The 16,997-nt window shown below is 44.6% G+C and overlaps 2 protein-coding genes across 3 annotated transcripts; one reads left to right on the top strand and one right to left on the bottom strand.

The window, feature by feature from the left end:
- Window positions 1–3,079: 3,079 nt before the first annotated feature.
- On the top strand, window positions 3,080–10,602 carry rmdn3 (regulator of microtubule dynamics 3). Its single transcript, XM_070849230.1, has 12 exons — window positions 3,080–3,284; window positions 3,906–4,095; window positions 4,815–4,955; window positions 6,095–6,440; window positions 6,588–6,690; window positions 7,283–7,343; window positions 7,456–7,531; window positions 7,629–7,706; window positions 7,878–7,976; window positions 8,787–8,840; window positions 9,090–9,170; window positions 9,332–10,602. The coding sequence occupies exons 1-12, from the start codon at window positions 3,083–3,085 to the stop codon at window positions 9,389–9,391; spliced, it is 1,491 nt and encodes a 496-aa protein (XP_070705331.1). The 5' UTR covers window positions 3,080–3,082; the 3' UTR covers window positions 9,392–10,602.
- Window positions 10,603–10,735: 133 nt separating this feature from the next.
- rad51 (RAD51 recombinase) lies at window positions 10,736–15,964 on the bottom strand. Of its 2 annotated transcripts, none has more exons than XM_070849231.1 (10): window positions 15,866–15,964; window positions 15,291–15,389; window positions 14,761–14,898; window positions 13,491–13,608; window positions 13,209–13,300; window positions 13,015–13,109; window positions 12,706–12,819; window positions 12,241–12,370; window positions 11,959–12,080; window positions 10,736–11,796 (listed from the first exon to the last, which is right to left on the bottom strand). In XM_070849231.1, the coding sequence occupies exons 2-10, from the start codon at window positions 15,372–15,374 to the stop codon at window positions 11,673–11,675; spliced, it is 1,017 nt and encodes a 338-aa protein (XP_070705332.1). In that variant the 5' UTR covers window positions 15,375–15,389; window positions 15,866–15,964; the 3' UTR covers window positions 10,736–11,672. The 2 variants fall into 2 exon arrangements, with proteins under 2 accessions (XP_070705332.1, XP_070705333.1); XM_070849232.1 differs by having other exon boundaries at window positions 15,291–15,392; window positions 15,866–15,950.
- Between the last annotated feature and the right edge of the window lie 1,033 nt (window positions 15,965–16,997).

Raw genomic sequence — 16,997 nt, 5'->3', positions numbered from 1 at the left:
TGCTGAGTTAAGGACAGTTTAGTCTAGCACATGCACTGGCAGTTAGATTGTATATAAGATTGTATTGAATAATTACTGCCAATATTTCATCCACCATCTGTTACTTCAATACAGTGACTCCAAAGTGCTGAGATGAGCTCTGCGGGCCTGACTGAGCACTTTCCATCTCTGACCAGAGGCCACACTGACAGACATTAAGCCGTGTAGGAGGCAGAGCAGTGAGGGTTAATAGCTACCAGGGAACAACACAGCTCCGGAGTTGAGCACATGATCAGCAGGCAGCGGCGGGGAGGGGACGCACTCCTGCACCGGCTCCTGGGCGTCTGAAAGGTTTGTGGGGGAAATGATTATTTTTATAGTAAACACGCCTGAGCCCAATTTCCAGCACCCCCTCCTCGATACATGACCGCCCGCACATTCCTCAGCGCCTTCGGGAAAAGTTGGCTGATGCCCATTAAGTGATGAAGAGCTCCGACATTGTACATTCACTGGAAGCTGATACAGTTTAAGCGCCATTCGGGTCAGTGTGTGGATGAAGTGGGTCGCGTGCACTTGTTCCTCCTACCTGTCGCGTGGAGGCTCATGTCGAGCGGGGCACTTCTTCTCTCAGAGCCTAAGAGGAAACTGCCCCCCTCCACCTCTCACCCCTCACCCTCACTCTGTGGACGACGCCCTCGCCGTGGAAGTGGAAGTTAACCGGACAGTTCTACTGCAGTGCAGCCGGAGAGCAGGACCGGGTGGACTGCGACAGGTCGCCGGCGTTCCCCGCCATGTTGTGTCCGTTCCTTGCTGAGCTCACCCCCGCTGACTGGCTGGATGATGTTCGGCTCATTTATAACCTAGAGAGGGCGGAGAAAACACGGAGGAGGACGGACAGCGGCTGCGAACGACCCGGCCCCGGTCTGAGCAGGTATATCCGGGCTGTAGACAGAAGTCTGGAGGTGCTGTGGTCAGAAATAAGCAAGTCCTCAGCCCACAACATGAATATTGTTGAGGGCCTCACAGCCTCGTGGAGCCCTCCGTGTCCTGAAAGATGATACTATCCGTGAGATGTTGCCCGCGAAGCCTAAAACATTGTGCGCAGTTATTATTTAGTTTGCACAAAAAAAAAATATTTTTAGACTAATTATTTATGTCTTGAGTTCACAAGAGAATAACTTGTGACCAACTCCACAACTTTTCAGCTCCACATAGCAAATATAATATTTTCACATTTCTGGGGGTCCTCAAATTTTGGCTTAATATTTACAGCAAGTCAGATAAATTTCCCTATAATGGCCTCATTTCTGTAGAAAGAAAGAATTCGGAACATTTCAAGATTAATACATGTGATTTAATACAAGCAGGAACAAAACATATGGGACTCTGTTAAGCTCTGCTTTGTATGAAATAACATGAATTGGTGGTTAGCTGAGGTAGCTAACAGGAAGGCTACCACTTACCCTGTGAAAACACTAGTGTTATATCTTGAGCCTCTGCTTTGATTGCGAACAATCCTTTTTAATCTGTCTCTTCCAAGACCACCAACTTCATGCAGGGTGCAATACTAAATCTCTGCAGCACACCTTTCAAACATTTCTATTTCTATGTTCAGGAAATATTCTCATATAGCTATGAATACAACAGTCACTAGAATAACTGACAAAATTATGATTAGGACATAATAAAGATGAAGCAGTGGTTCACATTTCTTGTCTTAGGGCCTGTAGTGGCTGTCCATTCACTCATGCCTGCAAGTGTTTCCTGTATGCGTACGGCCAAGTCCTACATTTCTGTGAATATGCTGAACTGGTCTGACTGCATTCCTCCTAGGATTATCATTGTCACCCTTTATTCAACTGAACATATCAAGCAGTAAACTTGTGTAAACTATCCTTCTCAGCATCAGGTATCATTATCAGCAAGGGCTCTGTTTTAGGGCCCTTGTTGTTTTTACATGTGATCTTCCCAGTACATTTAATTGGCTTTAATATTTCTGTGATCAAGTCTTTATTTTATTCCTACAGGAATCTTGATGAGGTCTTTACTGTTTAAACTTTGTGATTAGCACTACACACCCAACCGACCACATCAACAATCAGCTATGTAGCACCTGTTGGCTTTTTGAGCCATCTCTGTTTCCTCCCTGCAGGTATCTGTCATGCTGACTTCACCTCATCATGAATGACATTCTTGGCATGTTTCATCCATTGTCCATCTTGCATATCTGGGTTATGTCCACAGGGGTTCTCAGCCACTACCAGGCATTGTGGGTAGTCTTCCCAGCATGTTCTACAGGTTTTCTCACCTAACTTATCATATCACTTATCATGATGTGAATGAACACTATCCTTTTAATATGAATCAAAAGTCACAGAAAAAAATCAATGGAAAAGAAAGACAGAATAGATCACCAAAACAAGGGAGTGATGCAAATTTTCACCAAGAAAAATGTATTAAAAGAGTACGTTAACAACTATAACTAACTAACTAACTATACTATCTAACTCTGTATCTACTATACTGTGTGAAGCTAAGTATCTAATAATTTAGACTTTCAGTATTTCTATTTTACTTTTTAGTCCTGGCGGAAATGGCATATCAAATTTGTCAACACGTTTTATTTTGGAAGTTGGAACCGGAAGTCATACTCCCATGCGGTCATTGATGCTGCTGATGTGATGCAGTCACACTGTACATTTTCATAGCATCCTCGCAGCTGACCGACTTAAATCAGCACTTCTTGCCTCCCTGTCAGCGGACTCTTTTACTTCTGAAACGTGTCGTCGAGGTAGATGTCTGAGGTCCCTGAGGAAGATTTTAATATCTGCGTCAAGCTTATTAGAAGTCGCCACAGTGTTGTTAGCTAGTGAACGCTCTAACGGAGAAAGGCTAATGACGTTAGGCTAACGTCCTAGCAGTGTCAGCTCTATTTACTGAACTACCGTCATCTGAACGTTGCGTCAAGAGGCTCCAGTCACGTCGGTGGCACCCTGAGGTTTAACTACATGTACTCATGGTTGGTCACTTCTGAAATTGGCATTCGTGAGTAACTGACGCCAACGCGAGTAATAAACGACCTGCGTCTGCGGTGTGTGGAGAGATGAACACACCGCTTGGGAGGAACGGGTTAATTGGGCTGGCTGTCGGAGCTACCGCCGGCTTGGGCTTGATTGCCTTCATAATTTACAGAGAGGTCAGTAAGAGAAAATCCCAGAGGCTGGGGCTGGAGGTCATGCCGGCCCCCCGGCTGTTCGACGGGGCGGATGGAGCATCGCTGCTGCTGGAGACGCTGGACGCCCAGGGTGGGTTGGCTCGGTTCGGCTGTGCTCTGCCTGGTACTGATGCCAGCTTTTTGTAAAGACGCGTGTGTGTGTGTGTGTGTGAGAGAGAGAGAGAGAGAGATGCTCGGTTCCCACTGCATAAGGGCATCAATCAAATGATCTAAAAAAGATGAAAGAAGAGCACCCTCAGTTATGTTAATGAACTGCGTGTCTCACTCCAAGATACAAAACAAGCTTCTATTAATGACAACGTTTCGATCCTGCCTGATGAATCGTGTGTACCACATGGCAAAGTCGTGTAAGGTAGAGGGATTTTACCCAAAATGCATTGCAGTCCGGGCCGACCACAGTTTAAAGTAACTATGGTTTAGAGATCAGGTTAGATTGCAGGTCAGTGGTTGTTAGAAGGACATTTTGCATCACAATCCCACATGTTCAGCAGCTGCAGGATGTGAATGGACGCGGAGAGGGGAGTCTGGGCTAGCTCTCACCTGGATAAGCAGAGGAAAATAGGATGGATTGGTTCAGGTTTGGAGCGCGGGAGAAAAGCTGGGGATTGTGGTACACGTATGGGTACAAGATTGACTGAATTGAGAACAAGCCCAGACCTACATGTCTTACATGCTCTGTCTCCACCCCCAGAGGCGGAGGCCCAGCAGCAGGCCCTGGCAGCAGTGGAGGCGGTGGTGCAGGGCCTGTCGCCTGAGCAGCAGCTGGAGCTTAGGAACCAGCTGGACCAGGTGCTGAGCTGTGTGTCCTCGCTGCGTTCAGAGGTGGCTGAGCTGAGGGGCGGCCTGCAGGACATCGCTCTGCAGATCATTCAGGACGTCAAGTAAGCGATGGTGTTTTGAGAGTTTGACATCAGGGCCATTAAAGTTGAATCATGCTGGATGGACAAAAACTGTTAAACTGCAATATTTTCTATAGTAATTTGATATAATTTGAAAAAGGTTCCATGTTGTTTCTGCTGCTTCATATTTCATACTCAGTCATCACTCACTTAAATGTAAATGTATGTAAATATCATAGATAATTCTGCTCTAGCTCTTATATGTTTAGTCTCTCCTATTTCACCATGACAGTTGCTAAGGAATGACTTGCGCCCAACCAGCCACAATTTCTGGCTCCTCGAGGTGTTTGGTGTTGATTTGTTAGTCCTCTTGCCCGGCACATTGTCGTATAGGCATATAAGGCTACAGTCTCGCACCACATGAGACCAGACAGGTTTTGGGTTGTGTAGAAGCTGCCTCAGCACATCAAGCCCAACCAACTCCAGCTGCTGTGCAACGAAAGCCATAACTCGGCAGGAAACAGGTTAGGTTTTAGCATATTGCACCAGCAGCATGAGGCGTGTCTGTACGGGCATCTAAAGATCACAGAATGCATGAGGCTCCAGCAGCAGCGTTTGGCACCCAAAAAAGTGGATTGTTACAATAATCAGGGTGTTCTAATAATGGGGTGAGTGTTCAAAGCGGGGCTGGCTCTCCACATGGAGGTTATTGGTGGTGTTTGACTGATTGTTTATATGTGTTGCTTGTCCACCACACTCAGAAAGGGAGTGGAGGACAGTCAGCGGGTGCGTCGGCGTCGCCATGTCAACAGGGAACGCACTGACTCGACCAGCTCCAGTTCCATCTACTTCACTGCCAGCCAGGGTATGACCAGCACGAACGAAGAGACCAGCGAAGGAGGGTATGTCATCAGCAGCTGTTGTTACAAAGCAACATGTTGACTTTTTTGTGATTTGGTCTACTGTTTACATTTTCTGGTGGCACCATCTTGTACATTATATTTTATTATGGGTATGATTAATTAAGTTGCATCAATTATTTCTCCAATATTCAATATCTGTTTGGTTTAAGAGTCATTTTTATCACTTTAGTCATAAGTACTTTTTGTTGTATCTTATTTTGTTGCTGTTGGTGTCTTTGGCTTGTGGGGCAGATTAAGGGGCAAAAAAGAGGCTTTGAGTAATGGTCTTTCAGTCCAGCAGTGAGCTGTGTAGAACTAGGTCAGGCTGAGATGCAGGTGTGATACAACTGTGGCCAGTTTTAATGGGATTCTTTACAAGCTTCATCAGGTAATGCGTCTTAATCTCTAAGACAGTTATAGACAGTTAGATTGTACCATGTGTTGCTAAGTGACTTTCATTCCTACTGGGTTTTTACAATCAAGTAAGGCCGGTTGGAGTAACAGATCCATGAGTTTTAAGGCTCGTGTTGTATTCCTGCACTTCCTTTCTTGTAATGTTACACTGCTCTAGACAGTAATTATGACTAGAATTTTTACCCTCTGTCTTGACAATCTGGAGCTAAACCGTGGAAGTGCAGCATTCCAAAAGCTATTGGATTTGCGCTTGCATGTATTGATTTAAGTGTTGAATGATGCTGCGTTGCGGTAAAGGTTCACTCAGGTTAAACATTTTTTGCCGAACTAGTCTGTTTTTGTGTTGGAGCCCTTTGTGTTCGCACAGTGCTGATGCCGATCTTTGGGCTGTAATAGCGTACTTTGTTTCATGTACAACTGACAAGCTACTGTAACTTTCTCTCTAATACAGCAGTCACATTTATCATGAAATAAAAGGGATTGTTTCCCCAAAGTGCAAAAAAATGTTTTTCATTCACCTTTTGTGATATCGATTATTGCCAGTAGTTTAAAATGTACTTGCCCAGGTTTTGATTCTGAAACTAAAATAGATAGAGACGACTTTCTATCAAAGACTAAACCCCTGTGATAACACTAAGTATGTTCTGTGGAATATCGTGTCATGCAGCAATCATTCTAAAAAGTGCTGTTGAATTTTGTGAATGTCATTTCTGTGTGCGTTGTAGGTACTCGACAGCCTATGCCGAGTCCGACTACACAGATCGGGACACAGACAGAGAGGAAGGTGAGCAAGAGCCCGAACAGGAGTCTGAGGAAGAGGAGGACAGGAGCTGTGCCACTGTCCTCACGCTCCGGCAGGAAGACTCCCAGGAAGAAGAGGTGGAGGAGAGAGGACTAGATGAGGAGGAGGAGGAGGAGGAGGATGATGATGATGACAGGAGCCTGCAGCTGGTGGCTGAAGTTCCCAGTGGGGAGCTGGCTCTTCTCCTGGCTCAGAGTGACATCCTCCACACGGGAGATGCCAGTTTAAAGGCAGAAGGATTTCGCCTGCTGCTGGACAATAGAGCAGAGGTGAGGGACAGAACTCTGCCTCATTGGTCACTTGATGGGAAACCAGTGCTGAAACTGCCACACACACACACAGACACACACACACACACACACACACACACTGTAAGAAGCACTTTAACTGGTATTTTTCTGGTTCTGTGTGCGCAGTATGGAGACAACAGGGAGTTTCTATGGCGACTGGCTCGGGCTTACAGCGATATGTATGAGTCCACTGAGGACAAAGAGGAGAAAAAGACATACGCACAGCAAGGTAATGATCACGTACATCCAATAGTATGGTTATTATGTTGAACTCTATTCAAACAGAACAGTAAAGTAAAACAAAGCTACAGTAAACCAACCCATGAATATAAATAACACGGAGCGGTTAGCCTACTAGCATGGCCCCCGCAGCGTGGCTCAGATGACTCGCATGGTGCTCCAGATGCTGTAATTTCCCTTCAGAGTTATCCCAGGTCATCACGGCTGCAGAGTTTACCGGACAAATGGAGCGCTTGATCTGCCTCCTTCGGTCAAGAGGAACGGGTCATTACAACGGAGAAATAGGAATAATATAAAAACTGTGCTGTGAGTGAGGCAAGAGAGGAATACTGGTAGAGTGAATGAGCATGTTTATCTCAGCACTCCGTGAAACTCAGTCCCTCCTGTTGATTTCTAAGGTAGCAGCTGCACATTGTAGAGCTGTTATGTAATGCAGCATATTTAAACACTCATTTTATACTTTTCCAATCTATTCCGGGTTCAGTTAACTAAAAAAAAACTCTGAACATAACCTAGTGCAACTGTTTCCACCAACAAGTCTGTTGTAGTTTTCATTATTGAACTGTGAGCTGGTGTTGTAGGTCGAGAGGAGGCAGAGTTGGCCCTGAAGAAGAATGGCCTGAGTGCGGAGTGTCACAAATGGTAAGACGGTGAGCACAGCAAACTGAACGTGTACCATTCTGGGTTTCACCTTTTGTGTAGAGCTCGCCCCCACCGGTGAGCACTTGTTATTTTTTGACGTTTTTGTCTCCAGGTTTGCTGTGCTGACAGGACAGACGTCCCAGCACGAGAGCATGCACGGCAAGCTGAAGAGCAGCCACATATTAAAGGTACACCTGGTGTGTCTCAACATTTGGCCACTGAACTAATGTTTTGTTCAAAGTTCATTTTGGATCTAATCTTTAGATTTGTTTTCTCTCCACCCAGGAGCATCTGGACCGTGCCATTGCCCTCAGAGATGATGAGCCCATGTGTTTCTACCTGCTGGGCAGATGGTGCTATGAGGTGTGACAAGGGGCTGTTATTGTTAACTCTGGTCTTCTCCTATGCATCCAAATGAATACCAACACTGGGACCCTGAGGCAGCCGCTTCAGTCCACGTGTTTCTACTCATTCTGCACGGCCACATTTGAAGACTTGGGGAGTTTAAAGTGTAGTTTGGCTTTGTCTCCACAGGTAGCCACTCTGGACTGGTTGGAGAAGAAGGCAGCTGCTGCCCTCTACCAGAGCCCACCCACCTCCACCCTGCATGACGCCCTCGAGAATTTCCTCAAGGTAGATTTCTGCTGCCTCACCCTAATTGTGTCCTAATATCCTCACAATATACACCCAGTTTGAAGGGAGAGATGAGCAGAGGATCCCACAGTACTGAACAGTCCTTCTCTGCCTCATTTTGTGTATCTTGCTTTGGGAGGGTCAAGCTTGCTTATCATAAATGAGCAGCTTACAACTTTATCCAACAACTTGCGTGACTTTGTGCTAGAAAGGCAAAGCACATTCAGAGGAGTCTCAGAAACTCCAGGATCCACAGCTATGAGTCAAATGTTGTCTTTTTTTTTTATATATTACCCTCCCATTTACTTGTTAATTTCATCAGTTTATTCAACAGGGACTCTACAGACAAACATTGTTACACAAGGCAAAGCAATGCAGTAGATGTAATGTGTTCAGGGTGTCTAGCTGAAGCTAATTTGCAGTCCTAGTTAGGCTAAAACAGCGTTGGTCAGCCTACTGCTTGCTTTTTTTGTGGCATTTAAGTATTTTAATGTTAAATAGTATGTATTTAAAGGAATGGTCTTTTTGTATTGATAGTATGATAGAATAGACACCCAGAAAACTCAGGGAGAGTGAAGGGTTGAGGACATGCAGCAGAGGATCATGGCTGGGATCAAACCAGGAACGCAGCAGTAACATGGTATTTGTCTTGAAATACTAGGGTACTGCTTACCAGCAGTGCTTTGAGAAACTTGGTTTTGCGTTCTGTGGGTCCTCACTGTTGGCAGGCTCCTCATGTAGTATTCTACATGGACATGTGATTGTAAAACAGTGTTAAAACTTTGTCTTGTGTACTGTGTGAACTCCCAGGCAGAGGAACTCAGTCCAGGTTTCTCCAAGACAGTGAGGCTCTTCATCGCAAAGGTAAACCATGTCGACGATATGAAAGAATTACTTCTTTTCCCTGAGAAGCTGTCGGACATGAAGGCAACAGAACCCATTATGACTTAACGGCTGAGTAGAAACAGGAGGAGTCAAAGGGTTGAATAATAAATGATTGGTGAACATTACTAGAGTTTAAGAATCATTTCTAGGGTGTGTGTTTTAGCTCTGTCTTCACTGTCAGTGTGTTGTGATTGGTCCACTTTAAACACAGTCATGTTTGTCTCGTAGTGTCACAAGGAGCTGGGAAACCTCTCTGAGGCCACAAACTGGACTGAGCTCGCTCTGAAGATGCCCACAAACACTGATAATGTAAGAGCACACTTCACTTTCCCATTTTAACCGTCTGCCACAGCCACACCATATCCACCAGACCTGTCTGTGTACAGCTGCGTCATGAAGCTACAGAAGAATCTCATCGGAGTATGCAGACGTGAGACTAATTGCGTTCTTGCCTTCTCTTTATTTCCAAGGATGAAGAAACATCAAAACTGGAGGCTCAACTTCAAGTCTTAACCGACAGAAAAATCTGAGCTGCTTTTTTTCTACTGAGGAGAACAAGGAGAGGACGTCGGTCAGCCGATGGCACAGATTGGCTAGTCAGGCCGCCAATCACATGTGCTCTACAAGCGGCATCATTTTCTTTACCTTCATTGGTGGATGTCATCCCGTCACTGTGAACTTATATGGAGTTTGATGATGTATATTTATTTTCTGCAGACTTTAACATGGCTTAACTGAGTCGGTGTCACTGAGTAATATATATTGTAACGTGTAAGGTTTTTTGACCAGTTGTTTGCTTTTTTAACAAGTAGGTTTTATTTCATTTTCAACAGAGTTAAAGGATCAGATCACCCAAATGACAAAACAAATAAACCCCAAACTATTTATCTGGTTTTGGTTTTATTTGTGGAGCGCCGGTCTCAGAGACGGGCTTCTAAAGACATGGGCAAATAATCTGCATAGCTAGTTTCACTAAATGGAAGATTCTTATTTATTAATTCGTTTGTTTTTTGTAATTTTGGTGGTTCAACTTTTATTTTTCTAAGTTAGATTTTTGGAAAAGATGACCAATGAGTTTGGAGTATTTAGGAGCAGTGGGTTCGTAATTTACCACCATGCAGTCTGACGCTGACTGAGAAATGTTATAGTAAAATAATGTGGAAACAGAGCTGGTAATCCAGTTTGATCAGGGATCTTTTAAGAGCTTTAAGGGAGAGAGAGACTTTTGGAGTTGGTACGAAATAAATCTGACAAACCGTACTTTTATTTGAACACTGTTGTGTTGGGTCCAGTTCAGTTGCTCTTTGACTGTTTTATGGAGACGAGTGACGCTTCACTAATGTAGATTAGAAACACTGGAGTGTTTAGATCTGAATATGAGTCTTCATTTTTTCAGTTAAGTTTCAATTTCAAACTGCAGTTTGAATCTTTGCAGCCACTCAAGTTAAATTAGAAAGTGCATGAAGCCATCTCTCTGACTGTGGAAGGATCCCAATACTCTTGCACCCTAGTTTTCCTTTGAGGGTGTTTGCTGCCTTTGAACCTTGAGTGTTTACGTTCCCGTTATTTTCTGTGTGAAGGTAACGCAGCAGCTATTTTCTGATTAATATTTTAATTGCACCTTGTTTTCTGTTTTTAATTCATGTTGAGGTTAATTTGCTGTCACTGCTGTGAGATAACAGTGTATATCGTGTTAAATTTCTTCATTCTGACCCCACAATGAAACATTGATATGCACTTAATTGACACGTGGAGAACACTGAATAAAATTCTTTTTGTATTAAACCTGAATTTCTTGAGTGTTTAAGTGATAAATGCATGTAATCATCCATAAGACCGACAATATGGTTATATAGACAATAGGGTTTATAGTATACAATTCTTTTGATGCTAACAAATGAGACATCAGTTTATTAACACTAATTTAACTTGGCTATGAAGCTTCTATACAGAAGGTTCAGCTGGCAAGACATGAAAACATTGCAGTCATTGCGAAATAATATTTCAGCACTCTCAAAATACTTCACTGTCAGATCCCCAAAACAAAGACACCACCAAGACAAGTTCACGGAAAAAAGGATCTCAAATTATTAAAAATAGTTGACAAAATAATAGTTGGACTCCTTAGATGAAACTACAGAGCTGCATTGCATTCAACAAAGAAAAGATTGAGCCCCCACATCATGCAATTATAACCTCCTCAGCACTTTTCCCTTTCCAGTAATTAGTAACTTAAGACCCAATTATGAGAGGGCTTTTCTGTAATTAGGTAGTAAAGATCTGGCAATTATGAGATACAGTTCTTGTAATTAAGATTTAATTTTGCTGAGTAATTAGAGATTACGATCTAATTAGCTTTTTGTAATTACGGAGATACTAAGTTGTAATTACAAAAAATGTCCCGTAACTATGAAGTAATATCTCATAATGGCATAACAGATCTTGCACGTATTCTTGGTTATAACTGCAGGAAAAAGTCTCTTTCCTTAGTTGAGTGCAATGTGCTTCAGTATGAAAGAGCCTCAGTTTGCAGAAAACTAAAACAGTCCATCTTGCTGTTTCACAGCTGAGCTCCAGAAGGCCAGATCTGCAGCCTGGACCGGCTCACTGACTCCATCTCAGTCAGCGTAAAACCAAATCATACAACCTGTGGCATTCAGCTCCTGATTACCCATCAGGCCGAGGCTTTGAGCGAAGGCAGTAGCGTGGGTTAAGATCCACAAGCACAACACTTTAGTCCAGGCGTGAGCCAGCAGGGGTTCCAGTAATATTTACCACCACCACTCCGCTGCTTCCTGCCTCTCGGCCAGCTCAGTCCTTGGCGTCACCCACTCCGTCAGCATTAATGGCAAACATGGCCTCGGCCTCCGGCAGACACGGCGAGTCGTAGATTTTACAGATCCTCGTCTCTCCTCTGCCTTTCCTCAGATACAGACTGCGAAGGAAAATCCACGTTTCACAACCTTTGAACGAGCCACAATCATCAAGCTGTACCTCAGAGGCTGGAACTGAGCTTTCAGAGTGCCGCTCTGCTCTACTAAGACACAGTGAAAGTATCATGCTACGCTGCGAGGAGGAATCACACGCTGTCACTCACCGTGTGGTGGAGGCGTGAGCCAGAATGTTGCCTCCAATTGGTTTCTTGGGATCTGCAGAAAACATGGCTGCACCGTCCACCTGTGCTACCACCTGATTGGTTATCACCACGGCAACGCCAAACTGTTGTGACATAGGGTCGAGGCAGACAAAAATACTCATAGTTAGAGACATGAGTGTTGAGAACATGAGTACATGAGAGACATAGAGAGCACATGATGGCGCCATAACAACCAGGGGGTCTTGGGCCGCAAGAACACCTGCATCCGGCCCAGCCGCCTACCTCGTCTGCCAGCCTGAGCAGCATGCGGAGGAAGCGTCCCAGGTGTCCCTGTCTAGCAGACAGCTCACCTCTGCCCGAGTAGTCGGTTCTGTACAGAGCTGTGGCACTGTCCACTATCAGCAGAGCATACCTGAAACACACAGAGGGAGAGAGGGGGTGTGTGTGTGTGTGTGCAGGGATAGACGCCGCGGCCTGGACGATACCCGGTGTATTCATACTAAAATGACATTACTAATAACTTGTAATGCTCTTCTGTCTCTTGCTTTTAGAAATAAATGATCCATACTATCAGACAATGTTGGAATAAATTCGTTGTACAATGTATTTGCTCAAGACGTTCTGATCTTAACATGTACTGGTGATATTAATGTCAAAGAGCAATTTCAAATGTTATTCATGGTTGCATGTAACAGCAAGCCGAGCGCGAGTTGGTACTTTAAGCACAAACAGTTTGCACCGACTGACCTGGACTCGGCCATCATGGCGGAGGCCTGGTACAGCAGCTGGGTTTGATGGTCCGTGTTGAAGGCTCTGGCGTAGGCTACATTGTCCAGAACGTCACTGCCAACCAGCCCGTACCTGACAGCACAGAGGGGTCACATGAAACTCATCACCAAGCGTCCACTTGTATATGAAGCAATGCACAAACACAGGGCGACAACTTAAAACATGTCACATAGTACAGCATGCGGGTGCGTTGAGTAATGATGGTGGGCTAAAAACTGCTGTTGAGTATCAACATTTCTGGGCTGGAGAGGAAATGTGCCAACTCACCTCTCAGCGACGGCGAGGAGCCTCTCTGGTCTGAAGGTCCCCTCTGTGTCAATGTACATGGCTTTGCCTTCTCCACCCCCCTGATCAATGGGCAGCTGGGGACAGCGACGAGCGCAGCAACAAGTCAGAATGCTCAGCGCTCACTAATGACAGGAAGTAGTTCAGGTGGAGTTGTATGCTAGTCTAGACTCTACCTGACAGGTGACGGCCAGCGTGTGGCACAGCTGGGTCTTCCCTGTGCGAAACTCGCCAAACATCTCCGTGATGGAGCCCGTCTCAATCCCACCTGCAGGAGAAGCGACAAGTCACCTGAAATAAGCTCCTCGGTAATTACTGACTTCACGTCGTCACGTATCACTTGTATTTAGACGTGAGCATCATTAGCAGTAGGACCTTGGAGCACTGGCTGGCCTAGTTTGCGGTGGATGGTGGTTTCCTGCATGACTACTCCCTGATAATATACAAGACTTACGAACCCTGCAGGAGTTTGTCGAGCTCCTTGGAGCCTGTAGAGACCTGGATGATCTCTGCTCTCCTCTGGTGGAACTCAGTGGCCGTGGTGAAACCCATGGGCACAAGCTTGGCAGCTTCAGCCTGAGAGGGAAGGAAAAATCAAATCGTAGTTGCTATAGGATTATTAAATACAGGATGTGTTATGTGCCTGACACAGAAACCCAACAAGCGTAAGACACAGAGCTGAATGGATGAACAGGTCAGGAGGATACACATCAGCAGATAGACAGATATATAACCCCAATTCCAAGAAAGCAGGGAGAACATGCAGACTCCACACAGAGGGATCCAGAGTTTTGAACCTGGTGGTCAGATGACTTAAAAATTGAACTTCTTTTTGGAAACGATGGACGCTGAGTCCTGCAGACTAAAGAGCAGAGGGACCATCCAGCTTGTTATCAGCACACAGTTCAAAAGCCTGATGGTTTGGGGTTCCATTAGTGCCTAAGGCGTGGGCAGCTTACACATCTGGAAAGGCACCATCAGTGCCGAAAAGTATATAGAGGTTCTAGAACACCACATGCTGCCATGCAGACAGCGTCTCGTTCAGGGACTTGGCGCATCATAAAATGAAAAATCCGGCAAAGGACAGACAGGACTGTTGAGCAGCTAGAATCCTACATCAGACATGGATGGGGCTCATTCCTCCCCCAAACATCTGGCAAAGAGTCACAGTGGTAAACATGGCCCCGTCCCAACTTTTTTGAGAAGCGTTGCTGCCATGCAATTTAAAATTAATTTTTTTTTTTTTTTTCTTAGTTTAAACATTTGAGGTGTTTTCTATGTTGAAGAAAATGTGGGATTACGAGACTTTTTTGGAATCGGGGTTGGATTTGTGTTGTTGTATATGTCGGCTGAGGTACGCTGCCTCTTGCCCAATGCCCCTTGATGAGAAGGAGCATAGATACTAGATTGATGGATGACGTCAGCCTCAAAACTCCAGTATCAGCCGGGTTCTAATATGAAGCTAAACTGGTGTCAGATATATTCACCTGTCCTGCGTGTGATGTGCCAATGGACTACCTGGTGTTGTCAAATAAAATGTTATACCTCCAAGTAAAGATCTATTGAGAAACATCTGCTGAAAAGCACAAGACAAATAACTGGGGGTGTTGAAATGACCTCTGAAAACCTCAATAACAGCTATTCAAACTAACCACTGGATCATGAAGCATGTTTCTGCAATTGCTCAACAACTCAGGGACGCTGAATAAGACAACTTCTGTTTCTTACAAGAATTTTGTCAGCTTTGGCTTCACTGATGCCCTTGATGTTCAGCAGCTCCTTCTTGGGTGCGTAGGCCACCGCCTCAATGGTGTGGAACCCTGCGTCCTCCAGCTTCTTGATGTCACTGGCACTGATTCCACATTGCTGCATCCGGAGATAACGGAGCAAGAGACAGCCAAGCATTAGTTCATCGACAGCTGACATAAATGAAAGAGTGTAGAATGAGTTCGACAGGTAGTTGTCTTTTCCTCTTTTGTCCTGCACCAAAAGTACATCTTTATAGACTAATCTCACATGAGAGGAATCTCCTCCACAGTTGACAATTGGCCCAATCGCAGTCACTTTAAACACATTTTTGGCTTCTTTCTTTTGTGATTGCAAAATAAAAATCAAACGACATTGTGCGGGAACAACAGCAGAACACACACAAAGCTCATTGTGTGTGTGTGTGTGTATTAAACCTGGTGCAGCTGGTAAACTACATCCCACATCAAGTGACAGGCGACTGACCCAGCCCACAGCGTGACGTCACGTACCTCCAGCCTGGACAGAGGCTGCGGGCCGAAGCTCTCCTCCTCCTCCGCCTCGGCCTCCGCCCGGGCCTCGCTCCTCATAGCCATGGCGAGCGTCAAGACCTGCTTGTGCACGGAGGAAAGCGCTTGTTTTGCGAGATCTTGATTTGTCTGCACACTTGACTGTTCTAGCGCGCTTTTATTTCCTTATTAACACCTGGTTACCAAGCATCAAATGTGCGTTGTTAAGTTTTAAGTGCGAAAATGGCGACATCGGTTTCTTCAGCTTTAGTCCACTCTTTGCTCGATTAGACAGTGACGTCAGAAAACGTTAGGCAGCTGAAGTGAACAGATAAACGTTAACTTACAAATTACACATTTAAAACAACAGTAGCTGTTCACGTACTCGGTTGGTTAGCTTCAGAACTGCTCTAAAGCAGCGTTATTTCAAGACACAGTCTCACTGACACAGTTCCTCAATTAAGCTGCTAGTTCATTAGCATTGGGGTTGTTTCCGCGTCAGTTCGCCACGGTGCTAACTAGCTTCAGCTACCAGCGGACGGTGCAGAGTTCGGCGCATGTAAAAGCTCATGTCTCACCTGTGTGCTGTAATCATAGGCTCTGAACGCGGAGATTTGTGCGGAATCACTACGAGCCCGTTTCCTTCCCGAGTTCGACTGTTTGATAACCAAAACTCCCGCGCGCAACCGGGTAATACGACGCGATGACGTTGTACGTAAAGACGCCGTAAAGCGTTCTGATTGGTGGCTTCACAGAGCTTCACAATAACAAAGCTAGCATCAATACAGGAAACCAGACTGTCCTTTCGAAGTTAAAGGCTCACGAAATTAATTTGGAAAGTTTAACAGGAAGTGCTAATCTGACTGGCACGACGCAAGTTATATTGTGTGAGCTATTTATTATTTGTTTTGAGTGTGAGTATCAATTACTTCCAATATTGCTTAATTAGTTACAAGATTATTTGATTACAATACCTATTGTAATATTGTAGCATTTGTGTTAGTTTTCCTAGTACAGTTGGGACCAGCATCAATCAATCTTTCTTCATTTATGTAGCACCAATTCATAACAAATGTTATCTCAAGACACAAAAAAATTCAAGAATTCACAATGAAGGATTCAAGAATCTCCACGTGAAGCATTAGAATGACCCGGCATGCACCTGGATCTCTTTCATCAGAAGAGGATAAAACATTTTTGATAAACTGTCCCTTCAAAATGCAGAACATGCATTCACTTCTGTGAGGGTATAGTATAGTATGAATCAAATCAGTAGCTATATATAATGTCAGTAGGTACAAATGATGGGATACTTTTGATCACTGATAGACTGTGATATGGCAAATCATACCTGACTTGATATTTCAGCGGTGGAGGTCAGGGAGTGCAGGGTACTGAAGGCTTGCTCTTCACCTTCAGCTTGATGGTTCTGCTCTTCCATGTGCTGATCTCTGCACGTCAACTGCCGTTTCTTTACAGCTATGAAGGTCCTAGTAGCTTCTGAGAGGTGAAGCTACTTCAAGGGTACATGAGGTGCCAAAGGAGTGAAGTTAGTGGTGCTTTGGTGTCAAAGTTGTGCGCTCACATATTAACATCTATGTAACCAATTAAAATATCTGAACAGAATTTCCTTACAGCCATTTAAATTTGTCCATTTCACAATCATCAATTTCACTTTCAATCTCAACTTTTAAGCCAAGATGGTTGTGA

The sequence above is a fragment of the Pempheris klunzingeri genome, chromosome 18 (assembly GCF_042242105.1).
Source record: "Pempheris klunzingeri isolate RE-2024b chromosome 18, fPemKlu1.hap1, whole genome shotgun sequence".
Classification (NCBI taxonomy): Eukaryota; Metazoa; Chordata; class Actinopteri; order Acropomatiformes; family Pempheridae; genus Pempheris; species Pempheris klunzingeri.
Note: the sequence above shows the minus strand (reverse complement) of the source record. Positions and strands in the feature narration are given on the sequence as shown.

Excerpts from the sequence above, each read along its gene's own strand:
- rmdn3 (XM_070849230.1), top strand. The coding sequence starts at position 3,083 with ATGAACACACCGCTTGGGAGGAACGGGTTAATTGGGCTGGCTGTCGGA. Across the intron at positions 7,532-7,628 it reads AGAGCAGCCACATATTAAAG|GAGCATCTGGACCGTGCCAT; the intron begins GTACACCTGGTG and ends CTCTCCACCCAG. Across the intron at positions 7,707-7,877 it reads TGGGCAGATGGTGCTATGAG|GTAGCCACTCTGGACTGGTT; the intron begins GTGTGACAAGGG and ends TTGTCTCCACAG.
- rad51 (XM_070849231.1), bottom strand. The coding sequence starts at position 15,374 with ATGGCTATGAGGAGCGAGGCCCGGGCGGAGGCCGAGGCGGAGGAGGAG. Across the intron at positions 12,820-13,014 it reads CTCCTCGCCGTCGCTGAGAG|GTACGGGCTGGTTGGCAGTG; the intron begins GTGAGTTGGCAC and ends CTGTGCTGTCAG. Across the intron at positions 12,371-12,705 it reads GCCATGATGGCCGAGTCCAG|GTATGCTCTGCTGATAGTGG; the intron begins GTCAGTCGGTGC and ends TGTGTGTTTCAG.